Source organism: Uloborus diversus, chromosome 4 (genome assembly GCF_026930045.1).
Source record: "Uloborus diversus isolate 005 chromosome 4, Udiv.v.3.1, whole genome shotgun sequence".
Taxonomy (NCBI): domain Eukaryota; kingdom Metazoa; phylum Arthropoda; class Arachnida; order Araneae; family Uloboridae; genus Uloborus; species Uloborus diversus.
In genome coordinates this window covers 139,754,809-139,773,834 of record NC_072734.1, presented here as the reverse complement: position 1 = coordinate 139,773,834, position 19,026 = coordinate 139,754,809, and the positions used below count along the sequence as shown (strand labels likewise).

The following is a 19,026-nucleotide window of genomic DNA, read 5'->3' as shown; positions in this document are numbered from 1 at the left end:
TGACTGAAGAAAACTTGCTCATTATTTAAATGGACTTAAAAAGTTCAAAAGATTTCACATGCTCTATTGACATTGAATGATATTGCAACTCATTGTCAGCATTCGACTTTTTTGTTTTATTTAAGTTTTAAAAAGATACGAAAAGTACTCGTTTTTTTTCAGCAGTTGATGCCTGTTTTCTCAACTAAATTAATGTGTTAATTCAGCTAATTTTCCAATGAGTGTCCAACGTGCGTTTTAAAGTACTTCCTGTTTCGCAGAGGGGAGTACTTCTTTTTTGACTACAGGAACTTCGACTTGCTCGAGTTCGTTTGCAAGTGGTTTATTTTCCTCGACAGATACCTGATACAAAAAATAGGACGATTTTATCATGAAATTGCTGCCTGGGTAATTGGTTGGGGAAACCAGCAGAGCAGTCTTTTCTTTTAATGTTAACCCTTCTCATTTAGATGTTTGTTGGTTAGCCTTTAATCTACAAAAGTATCTCCCCCCCCACCCAAACCACACACAAGACGTAAAAATGGGACGAAATTCTTGGGCAGTCCACAAATGATGTCACGCTTTAACGGGGGGACGGGGGGGGGACGTAAAAATGTTACAGTTTATGAAAAGCGTGATGGAGGAGGTAAGAAGTGTGACATTACGCATTTTTATAAGGATATGTTTTTGATAAATAGCGTGAACGTGACAAAAGAGGGAGGAGTGGATGTGACAAAGCAGGTAGGGTGTCAAAATGTTGTCAAATGTAGAAATGAGTAAGGCTTCTTTTATGGATAGCCCTTAATCCGTAATTAGTCAAAAGTAATAGAATTATTCTATATTCAAATGCTGTATATATTTTTTTAAATATACTAAAACGTTTAAGTTTATCATCTAACTATTTACATCTATAAATAAGTAGGGGATAATGAATAAAAAATATTGATAGGAAAATCCGCCAATCCTTCTCTCCTCTCTTTTACTATGCTTTAAATCTCTATCAAGAATCAAAACTAACAAAATTTAACTAATTGATGTGCACAGAACTGATAAAATAAAATTACTTAAATTATGATTTAAATGTCATTCACCGAATTTTATACTCACTTTGGTAATTTTCCAACATCTGCTTACCTGTAAGATATTTCTCAAATAACTACAGAAATTCCGCATGATATCCAATTTTCATTAATTCTACGGTTAATGGCACTACTTAAACCTCAAACTGAAACAACAGTAACAACAGACGATACATTAAGTGCATTAAAATCTTCTATGTCATACATACTTTACAAGCGCACATTTTCTTATCAAAGCAGGTTGTGGCAGTGCTAACAAACGCTTCATTTTAGAACATCTGAAACTCAGAAATTAAAAGTTTCAAAATCATTGTTCGTTTTTCAGAATTTCTGAAGAATGCCTCAAAAAGATAGGAAGAACAGCAGTACGATAATTTTGGACAGATTAGTATATGTCCTAAATCTAGATCAGGTTTTACACGGCATTTGCTCCAGTAATCCAGCGTTATCTCAGATTTCAAAAATGTTGATAAGAGAGAAAATCTTCAACTTTCACCATCTCTTTGACCTATTTTTTACTTATTTTCCAAAAGCTAAAAAATTAGTCATGAATGCTAAAAAATGTGTTTCTACTCCTGGTGCGTATCCAAGGGTTCAAACTCTTAAAATATTTTGACACACTAGCTCTTCTCTCTCTCACTCTTCTTTTTCTAAATTATCTATTCGATTTTTATGAAGCACTATTCTGTGAGGTAGTACAGAAGGAAATACATTTGACAAATACGGTACTAACGTAATATTCTATATGGATTCTTGTCAAAACAAAAACTTCGTCAAATACGGGGTGAACTGCCAATAATGGAGCCGTCGAACTTTTTCCATAGTTGAGGCAAACCTAACCTGGAAGCGCATTTTAACGCGAAAATACAATATTCCACGAATACTAAATAAATAACTTAAGGATTTGGTATATGAAATGCATTTTTCTATTTTAATTTTCTTTAAAATGTACATTTATAAAAATATATATTTTTTAGGAGAAAAAAATAATATTCAGAAGAAAAAAACACTTCGTTGCTCATAACTGTTGTTTTTTTATGCTTAAAAGCGAATGAGGTTCAATAAATAAAAAAATATTAAACTCGATTCAGAAAAAGTTTTTTCAGAAATGCAACTTTTTAAACTGTTTTTAGAAATGCTGAATCACAAAATTTTGTTTTAGGCACCAAGTGTATCTGAAGAATCTGAGAATAAACCAGGTAAATTAATTTGTGAATTAATCTAGTTAAAATACATAATCTCATCATTGAAATTTGAAAATGATGCAATAAAAGGAAAACTTATTATCAACATTTACAATAGATCACATAAATGTAGAATAATACATGGAGAGAGGACTACAATTAAAGCATATGTAAAAATGTTGTTTGCTTTTTAATTTTGAATTTGTCCAATTTTTATTAAAACTATTATTTTCCTACTTTTTATTTTCCCCAAACACATAATAAATTCAATAATTGTGCCGTTGACAATATATTATTCAAGCATCTTTAAAAATGCATAGTGGAGTGAATAAACAAAGTGCGTTTATTAATAGAAATAAAACAAAACTGTGCGGGTACAAAGTGAGCAAAACATAGCATAATTTTATATTTTGGCAACATTATATAAAACGAATAGTAAGCATACACCGACATCCCGGTTAAGACACCCACATACTGCATTTTCGTCCTTGTTACGGACTCCTCAGTTTAGAATAGTCAATAAACGAGCTGGCGGCAGATGTCTTCTCACTGAAACTGAGATTACCTTCACACTGAAAACTAAAATTGATTTACCACGCAAGTCAGAGTTTCTGCAGCTATGCTGTGGCTCAACTCGTAAAATGATGGTAAAAGTTTAAGTTATAAACCCAATTAGGGTTAGATAGTTAGGATTATTACCTACAACGTTTGTCTTCATTTTTCCAATTGAACTGCACCATTCCTTGCGGACTCTCGCTGATAAATTAGCTATCAGGTTGAATGTAATCTCAGTTTAAATGAGAGAACATCCGTTTCCAGCTCTTTGACACTTACTATTCCAGATTAACGAGTCCATAACATGGAGGAAAATGCTGTCCATGGATGCCACAACCAGGCTGTCGGTATATGCTTGTCATTCTGCCTGAGCCTTTGAGGGCATAACTTACAGCTTTTTTATAAAAAAGAATATTTCCTTCAAAAACTACTTCTAAAAACACATGACAGAAAGCATGATATTAACGAAATTATCATACATCAAAACTTGTGTTTCTAAACAAAACTTTTGTAAAAAAACAAAGAATATAGTGAAATGTGCGGAATATACGATATAAAATACAACGCAAAAAAAAAAAAAATCTATGTTGCTGTTTTGTAAAAAAAATAATTATAATGTTAACATTCATAAAACGAGATCAATCACATTTTTCTCTTCTACAATTTTATTTTTTTTAAACTCTTTGCAGACGTTTGGAAAGAACCATATACCATTTTCAGATCTATGCATGATTTAATATTACTAAATTTATTTTCTCTTTCTTAGACGAACTTGTGCCAAGAATCGTAAATGGTAAAGAAGCGAGAGAAGGAGAATTTCCTTACACGGTAGTGAAAAACCTTTTTTGCTCTTTAAAACGTTAAATGCAATGTACTAACATTATACCTAAAACATCTCATTATTTTTTGAAATGATTACAAGTTAAATCTAGTTGCTCTTGAACTGTTAAATTAGTAAGAAAGGTAACTTTTGAAAACTATCATACGCATATGAAAAATGGAGTTTTCCCGAAATTATCTTTTTTTAAATTCTTTTTATTAAGTTTATATTTATTTATTTTTTATGTTTAACATATAAGCGACATTTATCGACCAATTCTGAAAGGAATGAATCTCAGTTCAATAGTAGTTTGTAACTTACATTGGAAGCAACAATCCGTCGCAAACTCTTAAACGTACTCGCTACTTTCAGTCATTCGTCATCTATCTCTTATATTTAGTTTTTATGCGTCTCTAGTAATTACAAAACGAAGTTGTTGCCAGTTTGTGTAAAATATTCTGAGAAACTAGTCGCACTTATAAACACGAAATAATGCATATTGATTGCTTTAAAACCAAGACAGTTAGACCTAGAACAAAGAATTTATTACTTCAGTCGAAAATATTTCTTTTATTTCTTCGTCCTTTTTTGGCAGAAATTTCGCACGTAATTGTTTGTAAGCGTCTAGTGACTTTAGAAATAATTTAAATGTACCATAGACTGAATAAAACTACTACTGTTTCTTTAAATAAATTTTGCCTTAAGAGGCAAAAAACAAAAAACAAAAAAAAAATATTTTTGTGAATTGCTCGAAGAAAGACTAACAGTAGAAATAATTGTAATGTACCAATAAACTAAAAAAATAATTTCTCGTCAAATGAATTTTGTTTTAAGATTAAAGAGAAAAAACAAGGCGATGGAGTCAGAGTAAAAATAACCAACTCTGACTCCTTTTATTTTAAAGCAGTTCTCCATCTCCGACTCCTGATTTCAACAATATTTCACTTAAAAATAAGTACGACTCCGACGCCGCAGCCGTGGCAGAGCTACGGACTCGGAGAGGAAATGATGACTCCGATTCCTTTGCCCCAACATCAATCCGACTCCAACTCCGCATTCCTGGGTGCAGATGCGAAAAAACATTGGAGAAATTTCTGTCAGATATATTGACTACTTTCCCTACAGTGACAACAATCTGGTCTTAAGGTTCAGTGTGAATCTCATGCATACCTAGTACAGCCTTCAGCTGTTCATAAAAAAACAGAAAGAAATCGAGGAATAAAAGATCTTGTGAACGCGGCGCCTAAGTTACAGGACTACTTATTCCAATCTATAGGACAGGTTATACCACAAAGTTATTAGACATTGCTCTAAAGCTCGGTACTAGGAAATCTGAATAGTAGTCTCTGACTACCAGAGCCACAAAAAATGTAACCATTTTTGGCTTTTGGTAGCCGTCATCTTTTCTTTTCTTTTTCCTTTTTTTTAAATGTACTCAGCGCAAAAAAAGTAAATAAATAAATAACATAAGGGATTTTACTTTGAATTATGTTGCCACGGTGGAGTTGGCTGATGCGCTGCACGTCTCAGGGTTGAAAGCATGTTCCCGTAGCACGATATAAGGTACGATCTTTAAAAAATAAAAGAAACATATGGACGCCACTTTTAGCGACTGAGACTAGATTTTTCGCTAGTCATTTTCAATAAAATGATCGCCCGTTGATGACTGGCAACCACTAATCGACAACCTTACATTGCTTTCCGTACAATCGTTGAGGCACTGAAACATTTCCATTTGCATTTCCGTTCATGAAAATCATTTTCCATATTATCTAAAGGCAACATGGCAAAAGGCTTCGTGCTAAAAGATGTGATTTGGTAGAGATAGGTTGGTACATAGGACGATCGACAGTTATACAGTAGGGTGGATTGAAAAAAATGAAATTTCAAATCTTAATTTGGAATACCCACCAAAAGCTGTGCATGTGTAAGAACATTACACATGTAAAATGTTATCAAGTTTGAATAACTCTTTAAGGGTCCTACCAAGGCATTTCTCCAAAAATAAGAAAAAAGGTCAATTTTCCAAAATTTTTATGAAAATAATAAAGTTCAAAATTTTTACTCTAATACCATTAAAATGTTTCCTTTTAACACGCTTTTCATGTATCTTCAAAATTATTTACATTCTTTGCAGTATTAGATTCACACACAAGTTCATAAAATTCCGTGAAATTTCCAAAAACTGACTTTTTTCAAGCCTTTTTGCACATTGCAATATTTTTTCTTTTAAAGTCCAATTTTTTTGCAATGAATGTACAGAATGCAGTTTTAAATGGAAATGAAATTATACTTTGTTATATTAACAGCCCAGCACCTACGACAAGGAGCGTAATTTCTTCAAGCTGGACTAGTGGTTAATTGTCGCATTTGTTTAGCAAATTACCTATTGGTCCTGCGAATATTCGCATGGACCAGCAGTTTCACCATCAAGTAATGTGAACAGGTGACGCAAAGGCTGCTCATATGCAGTTTGCAGATTAACCATGGGACAGGATGTCCAATTTTATTCTCAATGGCCGCAATTGCACCGTTTTTTTTTCTGGTATTCGTGACCATGTCATCACAGCTAAAAGCTAAAAGATCCTTAAGGCTTAAACAAATTTTCTGTACAAAAATCACATTGCTTTAGCGACAAGTTTTCCCGTTCCAGAAGTTAGCATCACATGACCCATATAAAGAGAATTGGATTTTTCAACCATGGATTCCTCGCTTATGGTTCTTCGATGGTATCTGTCTCCAACCATTTCTTTTTGTCATAGTTTTGTCTTTTCGGCTGTCGAAAAATACTTCTCAAACCCTTTCACTTCTAGCTTGCAGCCCAGCTAAAAATAATCTTCAGAAAATCTGCAGAAAAAAAATTTTTTTGAAGTATTTTTCAAGATTTCTGCAGATTTTTAGAAGACAAGCAAAATCTGCATTTTATCTTCAAAACAATCTGCAGAAAATCCACACAAAAAAAGTTTTCTTTTTAGTTTTCTCTTAATATTCTGCAGATTTTTTGAAAGTAAAAAAAAATCTGCAAATTTTCTATTTGCAAATTTCAATTAGATCTACAGAAAATCTACATAAAAAATTCTCTTACAGTTTCCTCTAAATAGTTCGCACGTTTGTAGATATTTCATGGTCATCAAAAAGAAATCCGAATTTCAATTTAAATTATTTTTCAAAGTTTTATTACAGCATAAAGGTTTTTCACACTTTAAATTTTTTTTATATTTTTTTATATTTTTTAGAAAATTAAACATTTTTTTGTTTTTCTAATTAAAATCAGTAATAAATAACTTAAACTTTCCCCCCAAGAACTTTGATTTATATTTTGATAACTTAAATTGAAATTTAAAAGCATTTCAACACGTTTGAAACATTTACCAAATAAAAAATGTCTGTTTATTGTATTATATAAATAATATGACATGAAAATCAATTTTAATATAAGTGCGTGATTCAAATCAAATAAGAGTGAAATTACAATACATCATTTTTTATTTATTTATTTATTTTTTTTTTTTTTTTTTTTTTGGAAACAAAACGATATTGAATAACGCAAGTTATTACATGGTTTGAAAGGGCTTTCAAAAATGTCAATTTCAAGAAGGATACGGATTAGAACAGAGTCAAATTAGTCTCACTTGGAGAAAAATCAGGAAATTGAAATTAAATAAGAACAAATATGACTTGAAATAATGTTCTCAACAAACGCACCGAATGTAATGAGTACAAACGCACCGAACGCCAAGCCTCTTACCGTCCAAGGAGGCCTCGGTCCGTCCCGCAATATTCGGGTGCCACAAGGCTACGAGAGTAGATGACCCCTCGACCAGGTGACGCGCATTGTTTTTTTGCTCCGTCACGGAAACAAATAGTTAGGGAAATTTCAAGTTTCATCATTGGAAACCCATAAAAAAATATTGGATTCATGCCTCGGTTCACAAAAAGGTAAGACACTTTAAAATTCAACAATTATTATTTGATTAAATTAACTTTTATTTAATAACTGTATAGTATATTAGGGTTAGTTTGAAATGTTATGCCTAATCGGAGGTTTTTAATTTTTGAAATTTTAACTTTTTCACCGATTGACTTAAAATTTTGAGCGAACATTTACGTTGTCAATATCTATTAATAAAAAAAATTGTGTTACGATGTCTCAATAATAACCAGCCTAATTAACTTAATTACTTTAACTACCACGTGGTCGATTTGGAGGAATTTTTCGAAATTTTTAATTTTTACAAATAGTTCTATTTATTATTTCGTCTTGAAACTTTATACTAATTTTACAATCATAGCGATGTATTTTTGTGACAAATTTGGTTTAATTATTTCAATTTGCATAAGCTCCAATTTAATAAAATTTGAATTTTCATTTTGGAGGAGTAGTTCAAGTTTTAATTATATGTTTTATTAAACAAACATGAAACACCACTCTGCAGTGAATTTACTCATTTTTATTAAAGAAATGTCGAAACTTAAAATTAAAAATGTTTTCGTATTTTTATTGCATTAATTTCATTTGTTATTAATTGTTATCTACTATTTTTAATTTGCTGGGTACATTTTTTGCAGTTTATCTACAGATTTTCTGCAGAATATTTAAGCATATTTGAAACATGCATTCTTCACAAAATCTGCAGAAAAAAAATCTGCAGAAAATTTGAGCATATTTGGAACACGCTTTCTGCAAAAAATCTACTGATAAAATCTGCAGATTTTCTTTAGAAAGCATGTTCCAAATATGGTTAAATTTTCTGCAGATTTTTTAAAAAGATTTTCTGCAGATTTTTTTTAGCTGGGAGGTTTTGAAGAGAAGAACGTACTTCGTCTGTGACACCTGTGACACTTCTGTCGCTGTCTTCAAATTGTATTCCTATCAACGACTTTAGAGCGATAATTATTTGACACAGTACCACAATCCTGTACTGTTTCTGAAGCAATTGCTGCAGCACATCGCACATCAATCAGAAATGCCGTACTGTTAGCACACTCTTGATAACGTTGGCAGAGAAAGCCTCATTTGTTCCACTTTTGAAGTGACATCAACACCAAAAAATGTTGATGACTCTGTTGGTGGTAGTATAGCCGTTGCAAATTTTTCTTCTTCTGGAATTGAAACAAAACTTTGCTGTTTCTCATCAGTGTTATTACAGGATCTCGTTACGTAAGTGAAAATGAACGTGTAAATCTTTCCAGTGATTACTGTTGAATAAAGTACATCAGAGAACTGATGGCTTTGCGAAAATTTTGAAGGCCTGACAAGTGGCTTCTGTTCATGAAGAAATAAGAGAATTCTATAATTCAAGGATTAACTTTAATGCATCAGACTACTCTGATGTTATCAACCGGCAAGAATGCGCAATAACTGCCACATCTCTCCAATTTTAGCTGTCATATCTAATGAAAGTCTTCAACAATAGATTGAAAACACCAACGCCAATTTTGCGTTCGTTTAGTTCTCCTGTCACACTCAGATGGTAGAACGCTGTGCTAATATGGTGAAAGAAGCTTCTTTGTGATTAGTCAATCGGCAAGAGATGGCTTCATAAGAGCAAAAATCAAATCTCGAAGTATCATGTCATCGTTTGAATCAAAAAATGATTTTGAAGAAGTTTCATGAATGGATGTGACGAACTGATTATTTTCTGTGGCTTTAACTAACTGATACTTTTCAAGTCCATTTTGTGAAATATTATGCTTATATGTCAGAGCGACTGAGTGTGAGTAAACATACATTCTTTGTAACCAATGCACTTCTCTCTATGTTTTTTAGTTAATACAACTAAATCATATTGATAGTTTACTTCTAACGTAAGATGAGTAATTTGGGGGCACGGCAGTGCCCCCGCCAAGTCGAGCGCGAAGCAAACACTGCCGTACCATCCTTTACTGGAACCATTTCCCCGCATTTTCAGGGCTCTTATTTGAGAATCTTCTGATGAGACTAGAACGCAGAAAGTTTCGTCATCCAGTAAGCTATAACCACATACTTAAAATCCGAAATTTCAAGTCTGTAGGTCATTTAGTTCCGAAGTTAAGCGAAAGCAAAGTTTCGCATTTATGACACTCACTCACTCACTCACTCACTCATGATCATCAAAATAGAACTAGTACTTCCCATAAACTCAGAGAGATGAAATTCGGTACAGAGTTAGGGTTTGATGGCCACATAAAGGGAAAACTATAAAAACTAGGCTAATTGAAGATCTAGAGTGACCCTGATTAGAAAACACAAGAGCCCAACCAAACTATTAGAGATCGACATAGCGCCTTTACAAAAAATATTCAACTTGGCGGACCGCTTCATTTGATGTCAAAAATCGAAAGCTGAAGTATCTAATGAAGAACCCTCAGGTGTATTAGAGATATGGTAATGCCCCCTTCTACTATTGGTACATAAAAAAATCGACTGTCATTGCAAAAGTCCAGCGTAGTAAGACACATCTTCTAATTTAATCTAGCCTAACTTTAGTCTACTCGAACATTATACAAATTAAATGTTTCTACAAAAAGAAGTGAAATCTCACCAAAAACATTCTGTAAAAAACTAGCCAAGTCTCGATGGAGCTGCTTGTTTATCTCTAAAAAGTTGTGAAATCTAGACAAAGTCATGACAAGTCTAAGGTTCCTTACTGCGATTTCTTTATTATTATAGTTAATGTTGTGTGACTTGGCCGTTAAAGGGTACACAAGGGTACAAAACCAGGTGCTCCATGACACCATTGCACCAATCTTTCGCCAGAACCGCTAACCATTGACGATGGAAAATTGCCACTTGGAAAACGTGTAAACAAAATTGACCTGTACCCACTAAGGTATAAAGAATGTCTAACGGCCAAGTCACACAACATTAACTATAATAATAAAGAAATCGCAGTAAGGAACCTTAGACTTGTCATGACTTTGTCTAGATTTCACTACTTTTTAGAGATAAACAAGCAGCTCCATCGAGACATGGCTAGTTTTTTACAGAATGTTTTTGGTGAGATGCATTTATACTTAATACATGTGACTCAGCAGATGGAAAAGGTAGAATGGAACTTGAAATGCAGCCACCTGTTTTTAGTGGATGCTGGGCTGTTAATGTAATAAAGTTTAACTTCACTTCCGTTTAAAACTGCATTTGTACAGGTGTTGTAAAAAAGAAAACTGGGCTTTAAAAGAAGAAATATTGCAACGTGCAAAAAAGCTTAAAAAAATCAGTTTTTGGTTAATTTCGCGAAATTTAACGGCTTATGTCCAAACTTAATGGTGCAAAGACTGTAAATAATTGTGAAGATACATGAAAAGAGTGTTCAAAGGAAGCATTTTAACCGTATTATAACAAAAATTTTAAACACTAGTATTTTCATAAAAATTTTGATAAAATTGACCTTTTTTTCTAATTTTGGAGAAATTCAAGCCTAGGTAGGACCCTCAAAGAGTTGTTCAAAGTTAATAATATTTTACATGTGTGTTGTACTTACACATGCACAGCTTTTGGCAGGTATTCCAAATTAAGATTCAAAATTTCGTTTTTTTCGATCCACCCTATTATACAGTATACAGTGGGATCTGTAAATGAACCGAGGCGAAAATTTTCCCACCAGTTCTTCAACTGCGTATTATTAAATATACTTGCTACAACTGTCGTTATTCTTTACAACAGAAGTGGAATTTTAGCGGTAGCATGGGTCGAATTTCTAAACGCGCATTGTTGTGTTTTAATTCCGACTATGCTTTCTCCGATGAAAGTTGTTGATTTGAATCCGTACTGTTACTTCTTAAAGTTTCGCCATTTTTTATGTAATACGCTGTATACTATATATATATATATATATATATATATATATATATATATATAAAGCAATCTAGTGCGAAATTGGTTCAAAGGCACTTGGTTCGAAGGGACGTTAATTGACTGTATAAGTACCATATGTATGAAAACACTTCAACAGTTTTTTTTTCCTTTGGTAGGTAGCACTTCATCGCCAAGGAAGATTCATATGCACTTCCTTTTTAATATCACCCAACATAGTTATGACAGCTGCTCACTGCGTGCAATCGTAAGTATAACTATGCACTGGAATAATGACATTAACTAAATGTTTAAACTTGCAATAAAATGCTGTAATATTTTGAATTTAAATACCATCCAAATGTATTCTGCAAAATATTTTAGCAGCATTTAATTCCCAGTTTATCTTCATAGCATCTTATTACTGAGCAATTTAAATTACATATCCTACATTTTAGTACAAGAAATATTTTTCTGGCGCGATTGGTTCGGGGTCCGTGGGGTAAAAAGTGCTAAAAACCGCTAAAAATCTTATAAAACATTAAATAACTTTTTTAGACTAAGCGTTTTAGAAATAAATTATAGCCTATGTTACTTCCTGATAATGTAGCTTTCTATTAGAGAAAAAACAGTTAAAATCGGTCCAGTAGTTTTGGAGCTTATTCACTCCTTTCGGTTGATTCCAATAGGGTAAGTCAGCTTCAGAACGTCTTCTAGGTGAAACTAAATCAAAAAAGAAAGGAAAGAGTGGGAAATCGCAGTATACAACTTGATGCGCGAAAATTTTTGGACGGCACTTTTAATCACACTTGAAATAATACATGATGTTTTTGTAATAACTAATTTTATCAACACAAAGGTAAATTTAACGCTAATAAATTCAAAGCACTTACCTTAGTTCAGGAGATCAAAAGACTGAAGTATTGCAGATAGTTGGGCATGTTTTCTTCAGAGGGGTCAACTTTTTCCATAATACTTGTAATGTATGTGACTGCTAATACCAGGGGGAAATGCTTTCTGTCACTAAGTTTTACCGTTGATAAAGATCGCTGGGGATTGAATTCAAAAAACAGCAAACTAAATTTGAGATACAGAGGTTTTTGTAAAATGGACAACATTGAATTAATGCTGTAAATGCCAAGAAAATTTAAATTTCAGTATAGAGAGGTTCTCGAGAAACAGTTCTAAACACTTTCATTCCGAACAAAATTCGTCAAGTTTAGAGTATTATAATTAAAAGATCAAGGTAGAGGAAAACAACAAAAAAGATGGATATTCATCAAAAGATGGGGCTGAGGAGTCTACTTATAACTCAGCAGTTTTAATATTTTACTCATTTTTTACAGATAGCAGAACAAGGTAATTTTGAGTTTATGTCGCACACTAAAATTTTCTTGTAGCAAATTCTTAAGGAGCTTTATTCTTGAACAGACCTTGACAACATCAATATTTACAGTGAAGTACTTTAATCAGATTTAATTTACAACACAAGCCTTTATCAGATGTGTTTACCTTTCGAAAGGTAATACTTTTCTACTGAAACATTCATTAAAATAATTTTCTTCTGAAACTGTTTTGAAGTTATGTAAACGAATTTTCAGTACTTGTAGCTTCATGCTCTCATGGAAATTCAGCATTTAAAATGTCAACATGCCAGTAAGATCGTTTGCAAGGCAGAACAAATTTATAAAACACTTCTGACTGTGCAACGATCCAACTAGTTAAAACGAAGTATAAATCCATATCATTCATATAGAGTTGACAGGAACAAATCACTTGAATAAAATTCTCAAGCTCAAAATGCATCATTTTCATTCCAAAACATATGAAACTCAAGATACGCACGATTCAGTAACAACATCACAAAAAGGTAACAAAAGCTATTTCACAATATATCGATTAGCAAAACTAAACATTATATTCAGGAATATGTTTCACAATAATAGCGACCGAAACAAAAATGACATTTCACATAAATGAGGCATAACTAGCGAAGTAAATGTCCATCACTTAACACTGTGCAAATGTAAACAAGCACATTATAAAGACGGCTCTAGACAAATCACCAAGCGTAAAATCCACAACCGAGCTATTTTAATTGAAACTTTATTCCATCTAAGACGCAAACAATTCGTTAATTTCGCCAAAATCCTTTTTTGAGATTAAAAAATACGAAAACAAATGACTTCGATTAACATGCGATTGCTATTCAGAGGAACAGCGGTTAAAGGGCTATTTTGGTAAATCGTTACGCCAGAAGAGGGGTCTTGGACCGCTGTAATCGCCAATGTTTTGATTAGTTTCAACGACCGGTAGGTCTGAGCGCGCCTGGTTAGTCACCGGTAAACCGATTACTCTATTCGGACATACTCTTTAGCGCGCAGTGTCCGTTATGGCTGACCTTCCCTACTTCAAAAGTGATTTCGTTTTCAACATAATTCATCAAATTGCAAAATCGAAAATAGTAGTGTTGATAGTTTATTCCTTAAAGCTTAAGTTGCAGTTAAGGATTTGACCCATGTAATAACAATGACATAATTGGTGAATTTTCATTCGCAGAGGCAACGATGTCCAGCCCGCGTCCGCCTTCTACGGTATCATCGGAAACATTCGTAGGGAAGGTCCTGATACTAGAATCGAATTCAGCGAGGTGAGGCCACACCCCCAATATGGTGATGGGACATCTGAGTACGACATAGCAGTTTTCAGAACAACTCAACCCGTGGAATACAGCAACAACATTCAACGTATTTGTCTTCCAGCTGCTGGCAGAGAATTCGAAGGAGAGAACGTCATCTCTGTGGGATGGGGAGTTACATCAACAGGTAAATAAAAAAAAAATCATACGCACTGCTAAATCAAAAAAGTATGAATAATTATATTTGAAAGAGATAATAGAAATAGGCAGCTAAGCACAAAATGTTATGACAATAAAAAGTAAATGCTTTAGTATGCTGTCGTACTAAAACAAAGGACAGAATACCAAAGATGTTGAATTTAAGCAACAAAAATGAATATATACGTTGTTTTTTCATTTCTATGAAGGAAAATGCAAAGCATAGTGTTAAACATAATGATTGTAATTGATGTTAAATATTTTCCATTGAGTAGCATCGAATAAAATCGTGGCAGAAAATCCGGGATTTCGTTGCGCTTTTCCCTACACAGATAAGAGATTTTAGTACTATTACACTGCTCAAAACAGTTAAATTAAGCAATATTATGTTTTACGTTGAATAATGGTTTGAGCGAAATTATTTGTGCCGAAAATAAAAGAAGAATGTCACTGGAAGTAGTGGGTTCGATTCCCACCCGTGTCCGGGTTGTGATAGCCTCTTTTTATGCTGTAAATCTTTCTTGGGTGATCTTGTCTTATGCTCCCAATTGAAATTGCACTTGAAAGTGGAAAATAATGATCGACATGCAGTAAATGCTATGTGTCAGTGAGTGCGATTCTTTAATGAAGTCATTTGACCAAATCAGAATCTTGGAGACTTTATTGGTCGGTTTAAGAGAAGGGGCAAAAACAAGCCGTAGTAGCAGAAGCCTCTGAAGCTTCCCAATGTGTGATTTTCAGGATCAGTAACCGTTTTTCGGGGAATGGAATTGCAAAACGATGATCAGGGCAAATTCATAGATGTGCCCCCCCCCCTCCCCTCCAGCACTATGAAGATCTATCTTTAAAGTTAATTACTCGGGAGCGACCGAAATCCTTTTCGTCAGCACCACTTTCGCTTGGCTACTGTCACAACAGCTTCTACTCAAATTATTTGAAACTGGCTCCATGCTATTGGTATATATGCTTGAAGATGAATGGTATGTCTTAGGTCAACAGCGGGACATCTTTGTGCCCCCAGGGAGTTCACAATAAAGCTGGAGAAGAAATGAACGGAGCAGTATTTCTTTCTCTGACGAGTCCTGTTTTTCTGTTCAACCTATGTGCATTTTCATCTAGAGGAAACTAGAGGCAATCGTGTATTCGTGTATGGAAGAATCAGATTTCGTGGTGAGGAATTGATGGTATATGTTAGTATCTCCGTTGGTCTATTCATGGTCGCGCCGATCTCCTCCTCATTCGAAATGAAGGCGGGGCCACTGATATAATGATGAGATTGTCAGATCTCTTCTAGTCCTTGAATGATTTCACGTTAATGGAGGACAATTGATGGCCACATAGTGCTAACTTGGTGAACGCTTTTCTTTTCGAGGAAGAAGTCACACAAATAGAATAGCCAGCGTGATCTCCAGACATGAGCCTCACCAAACATATTCAACAGAAAATGTTTGGCACATTCCATGCAGATGAGTTACGGCCTCACTTCCATCCCCAAAACCTCACTAAGAACTTCCCTTACTCTTCTCGGAGAGGGGGAGAGAATACTCAAGTTCTTCATTAATAGTCTCATTGACTGTTTGCCTCAAAGGTGTCAAGACCAGCCTCATTGCTGGCTATCCGGGGAAACTATATCTTCTCCAAAAAACAATTTTCGATCAAAGGAAAGAAAAAACGCTTTGTATTCGATTTTTCGCATGCGCACAAATTGTGTATTTTTCATTTTGCATCCAAATCCTCAGTAAAATTCATTTTTTTCTTCCAAAAACATGTTATTTTTTTCTCATTTTTGAACCTACTACATCAATTATTTAAACAACTCCTCAAACTGAGCCAATTTCCGCAGCCTTAATATTGGTGAAAGTAAGATAAGTATGTCTGTAAAAAAAGTGAGGAACCTTTTTGAATCATGGCAAACGATTCCTTTGAAAATAGAAATAGTAGTTGATAAAAGGAAATACGTTAACAACTCCAAAATTGTATCAGGTGGGGTACTGGTATCCCCCTATCACCCCCCTCCTGTAAATGTGTACCAATGGCCATAACGATTGCACTTTCGACTAAATATGATCTGAATAAGCTCGTAAAACTTAAAAATTTAACTTAAAATTTTGTTTTTATCAAATCACAGGTTTCGACGTTTCGCTTTTCTGCCATCCTCCCTCCCCAGTTCCTCTTAGAATGCTACCGAAGATTTTGATTTAGGTATGCTTTCACATGCTGGGCAATTAAAACGTTTTTTTTTTTTTTTTTTTTTTTTTTTTTTTTTTTTTTTGCCGAATTTTTGATTAGGGGATGTCCACAGATTTTTCACTCTTTGAGTCTGCTCATGAAACTGTGACAAGTGGATGAGGGGGGTAAACAAAAAGTGTGACAAAATATATATATATATTTTAAATAAGAATATGTTATTGAAAAAATAGCGTGACATGTGGCAAAGGGAGGGATGGTGAAGGGTGACAATTTGTGACAGAGCGGAAGAGGGGAGTCAGAAATTTCGGAAAAAATTATGACATCATTTATGGACAGCCCCTTATGCTGTATATTTATCGAGTTTGAAAGATAAACTAAAAATCAACCGTCTCTCATTTTTGCTCAATCATTTGATGCGTCATGTGCATCATTAAAATGCATACTTCTTTCACTTTCAGTTGCCCAAGAGCCACCTGAAACATTGATGTACACCACTGTGCGAGTGCAGCAGAGAAGTTCCTGCCAATTATTTTACGGTTTTATGGGGATTACAATCACAGATAAACATGTCTGTGTAGTGTCTAACAGACCTACTGGAGCCTGCTTTGTAAGTATTGTTTTGCTGGCCGTACCCACAAAATTTTAAGTATAGAAAAAAATAAAACAGTGGAATCGAAATACGTTCTTTTTTTTTTTTACCTTTCACTTTTTTATTCTTCCATTCACCAATGTTATTAAAATTTGCTTTAAACTTACTATCTTTCCTCAAAATATTTTCCCAGTATACTTGTTCTTTTTTTTTTTTTGAAGTGATGGGGGGGGGGGGCGGTAATAATGTATGCTGTTATGGCTAAAAAACTGAAATTATACTACATTATATAAAGTGTAATTCTAAGAGTTCTTTGTGCGAATTAATTATATATATATATATATATATATATATATATATATATATATATATGTATATATATATATATATATATATATATATATATATATGTATATATATATATATATATATATATATTGATGTCTGCAATGGTTATCTACCTACATTTTAATTGAAATTTTAATTTCAGGGTGATTCCGGAGGCCCTTTGGTGTTCGATGACCCAAGCGGAAGGAACATTTCCATTGGTGTGACGTCATTTGGTTCTTTTCTGGGCTGTGGAAGACCGTACGTTCCTGTGGTTTATACAGCCACATCCGCTTATAACGACTGGTTGATTCAGACTGTAGGAGAAGACGAGGATATTTGTTTTGTATGAATTGCTGGAATTACGGACTAGAATAAAAATTTATAAAAAACATACGCTTTTTTGTTTTTCACACTTATTCCACTTTTCTTCAGAGTTAACAATTAGGCATTTCTTATGAACAACAAAACAAGTGTTTCTGATGATCTGATTAGCTTAAATAATATCTCGGCACACAAAATTTAATATGTTTTGTTCCATGTTTTTTGTTCTGGTGTCCTCATAACAAATTTAACCATTTAGGTTTAAGTAATAAATAAAGAACTTTGTGCAGAGAAGTAAAAGGAAATAACCAACTTTTTATTGCACAACTTACAGATTACTACCGACACGTATTTCGAGGTTTCTAGGAAACCCTTTTTCAAGGCAAAATAGTTAACTTTTGAATGTAAAGATATCCGGTAAAAGCAAAGAGAATGAACAGCAGACAGGTTAAATATTAAAAACAGATAATTGACAAAACAAACAAGACGAAATGGAACTCAGAGCCAAAATTTATTGCATGATTCCCTTCGAGAAAAAACCGTTAAGCAACAAAATTCTCAAAAAATCACGTAGTAATAAATTTTGCTGCCAAAACAAAACTGCTAATTAATAAATTAGCAATACATTTCATGTTACAAAAATTTGTAACGCATCAGTTGTTATATTTTGCGAAAGGCAGAATAAGTATAATACAGAAAAACCTAGTAAAGGTTAGAAAAACAGAAAAAAAAGCACAAAGTAAAACAAGAAATGAAAACGTAAAAACAGATAAAATAAATAAGAAATAACAATTATCACCTACATCACAAAACCATAGGAGTTCCAAGAAGAGAAGTAAAAAAGACTACTAATTATAAGAATGGATGCCAAACTGCAGAAAAATGCTTAATAGCTCGATAGACAAAAGTATTTTTTTTTTAATTAAGAGACTTCAAAACTCCTCATGCACCACAAAGTATAACATAAGGCTTACAAAAGTAAGTAAATTAATCGCAAAAATCTTAAAACAATTAAACAACATATTCCAGAACAACATAAAACACAAATTCCAGACACAAAAAACAATTAAAGTCCAAAATACAAAACAAAATTCCGACGAACAGCAAGTAGACAAAAGTATTAAAAGCACAATATTTTTAACCGACTTCAAAAAAGGAGGTTATGATTTCGTATTGCGGCTTTTTATGTGTGTTTTCGAATTATTCCTACACTACTGGACCGATTTGAAAAAATTTTTTTTTGTTTGGAAGGGTATACTTCCCAGATGGTCCCATTGTAATTTGGTCTGGATCTGATAAGGGGTCCCGGAGAAATCAAAGAAACTTTAAATTTCATACGTCGCGGTCACGTGGTGTTGCTGTGATCGGT

At 33.5% G+C, this 19,026-nt stretch overlaps 1 protein-coding gene across 1 annotated transcript; it reads left to right on the top strand.

Moving 5' to 3' along the window:
• The first annotated feature begins 616 nt into the window (after window positions 1–616).
• Window positions 617–17,685, top strand: LOC129220865 (transmembrane protease serine 9-like). Its single transcript, XM_054855297.1, has 7 exons — window positions 617–625; window positions 2,221–2,257; window positions 3,564–3,625; window positions 11,571–11,659; window positions 13,951–14,216; window positions 15,347–15,411; window positions 17,497–17,685. The coding sequence occupies exons 1-7, from the start codon at window positions 617–619 to the stop codon at window positions 17,683–17,685; spliced, it is 717 nt and encodes a 238-aa protein (XP_054711272.1).
• The last annotated feature ends 1,341 nt before the right edge of the window (window positions 17,686–19,026 follow it).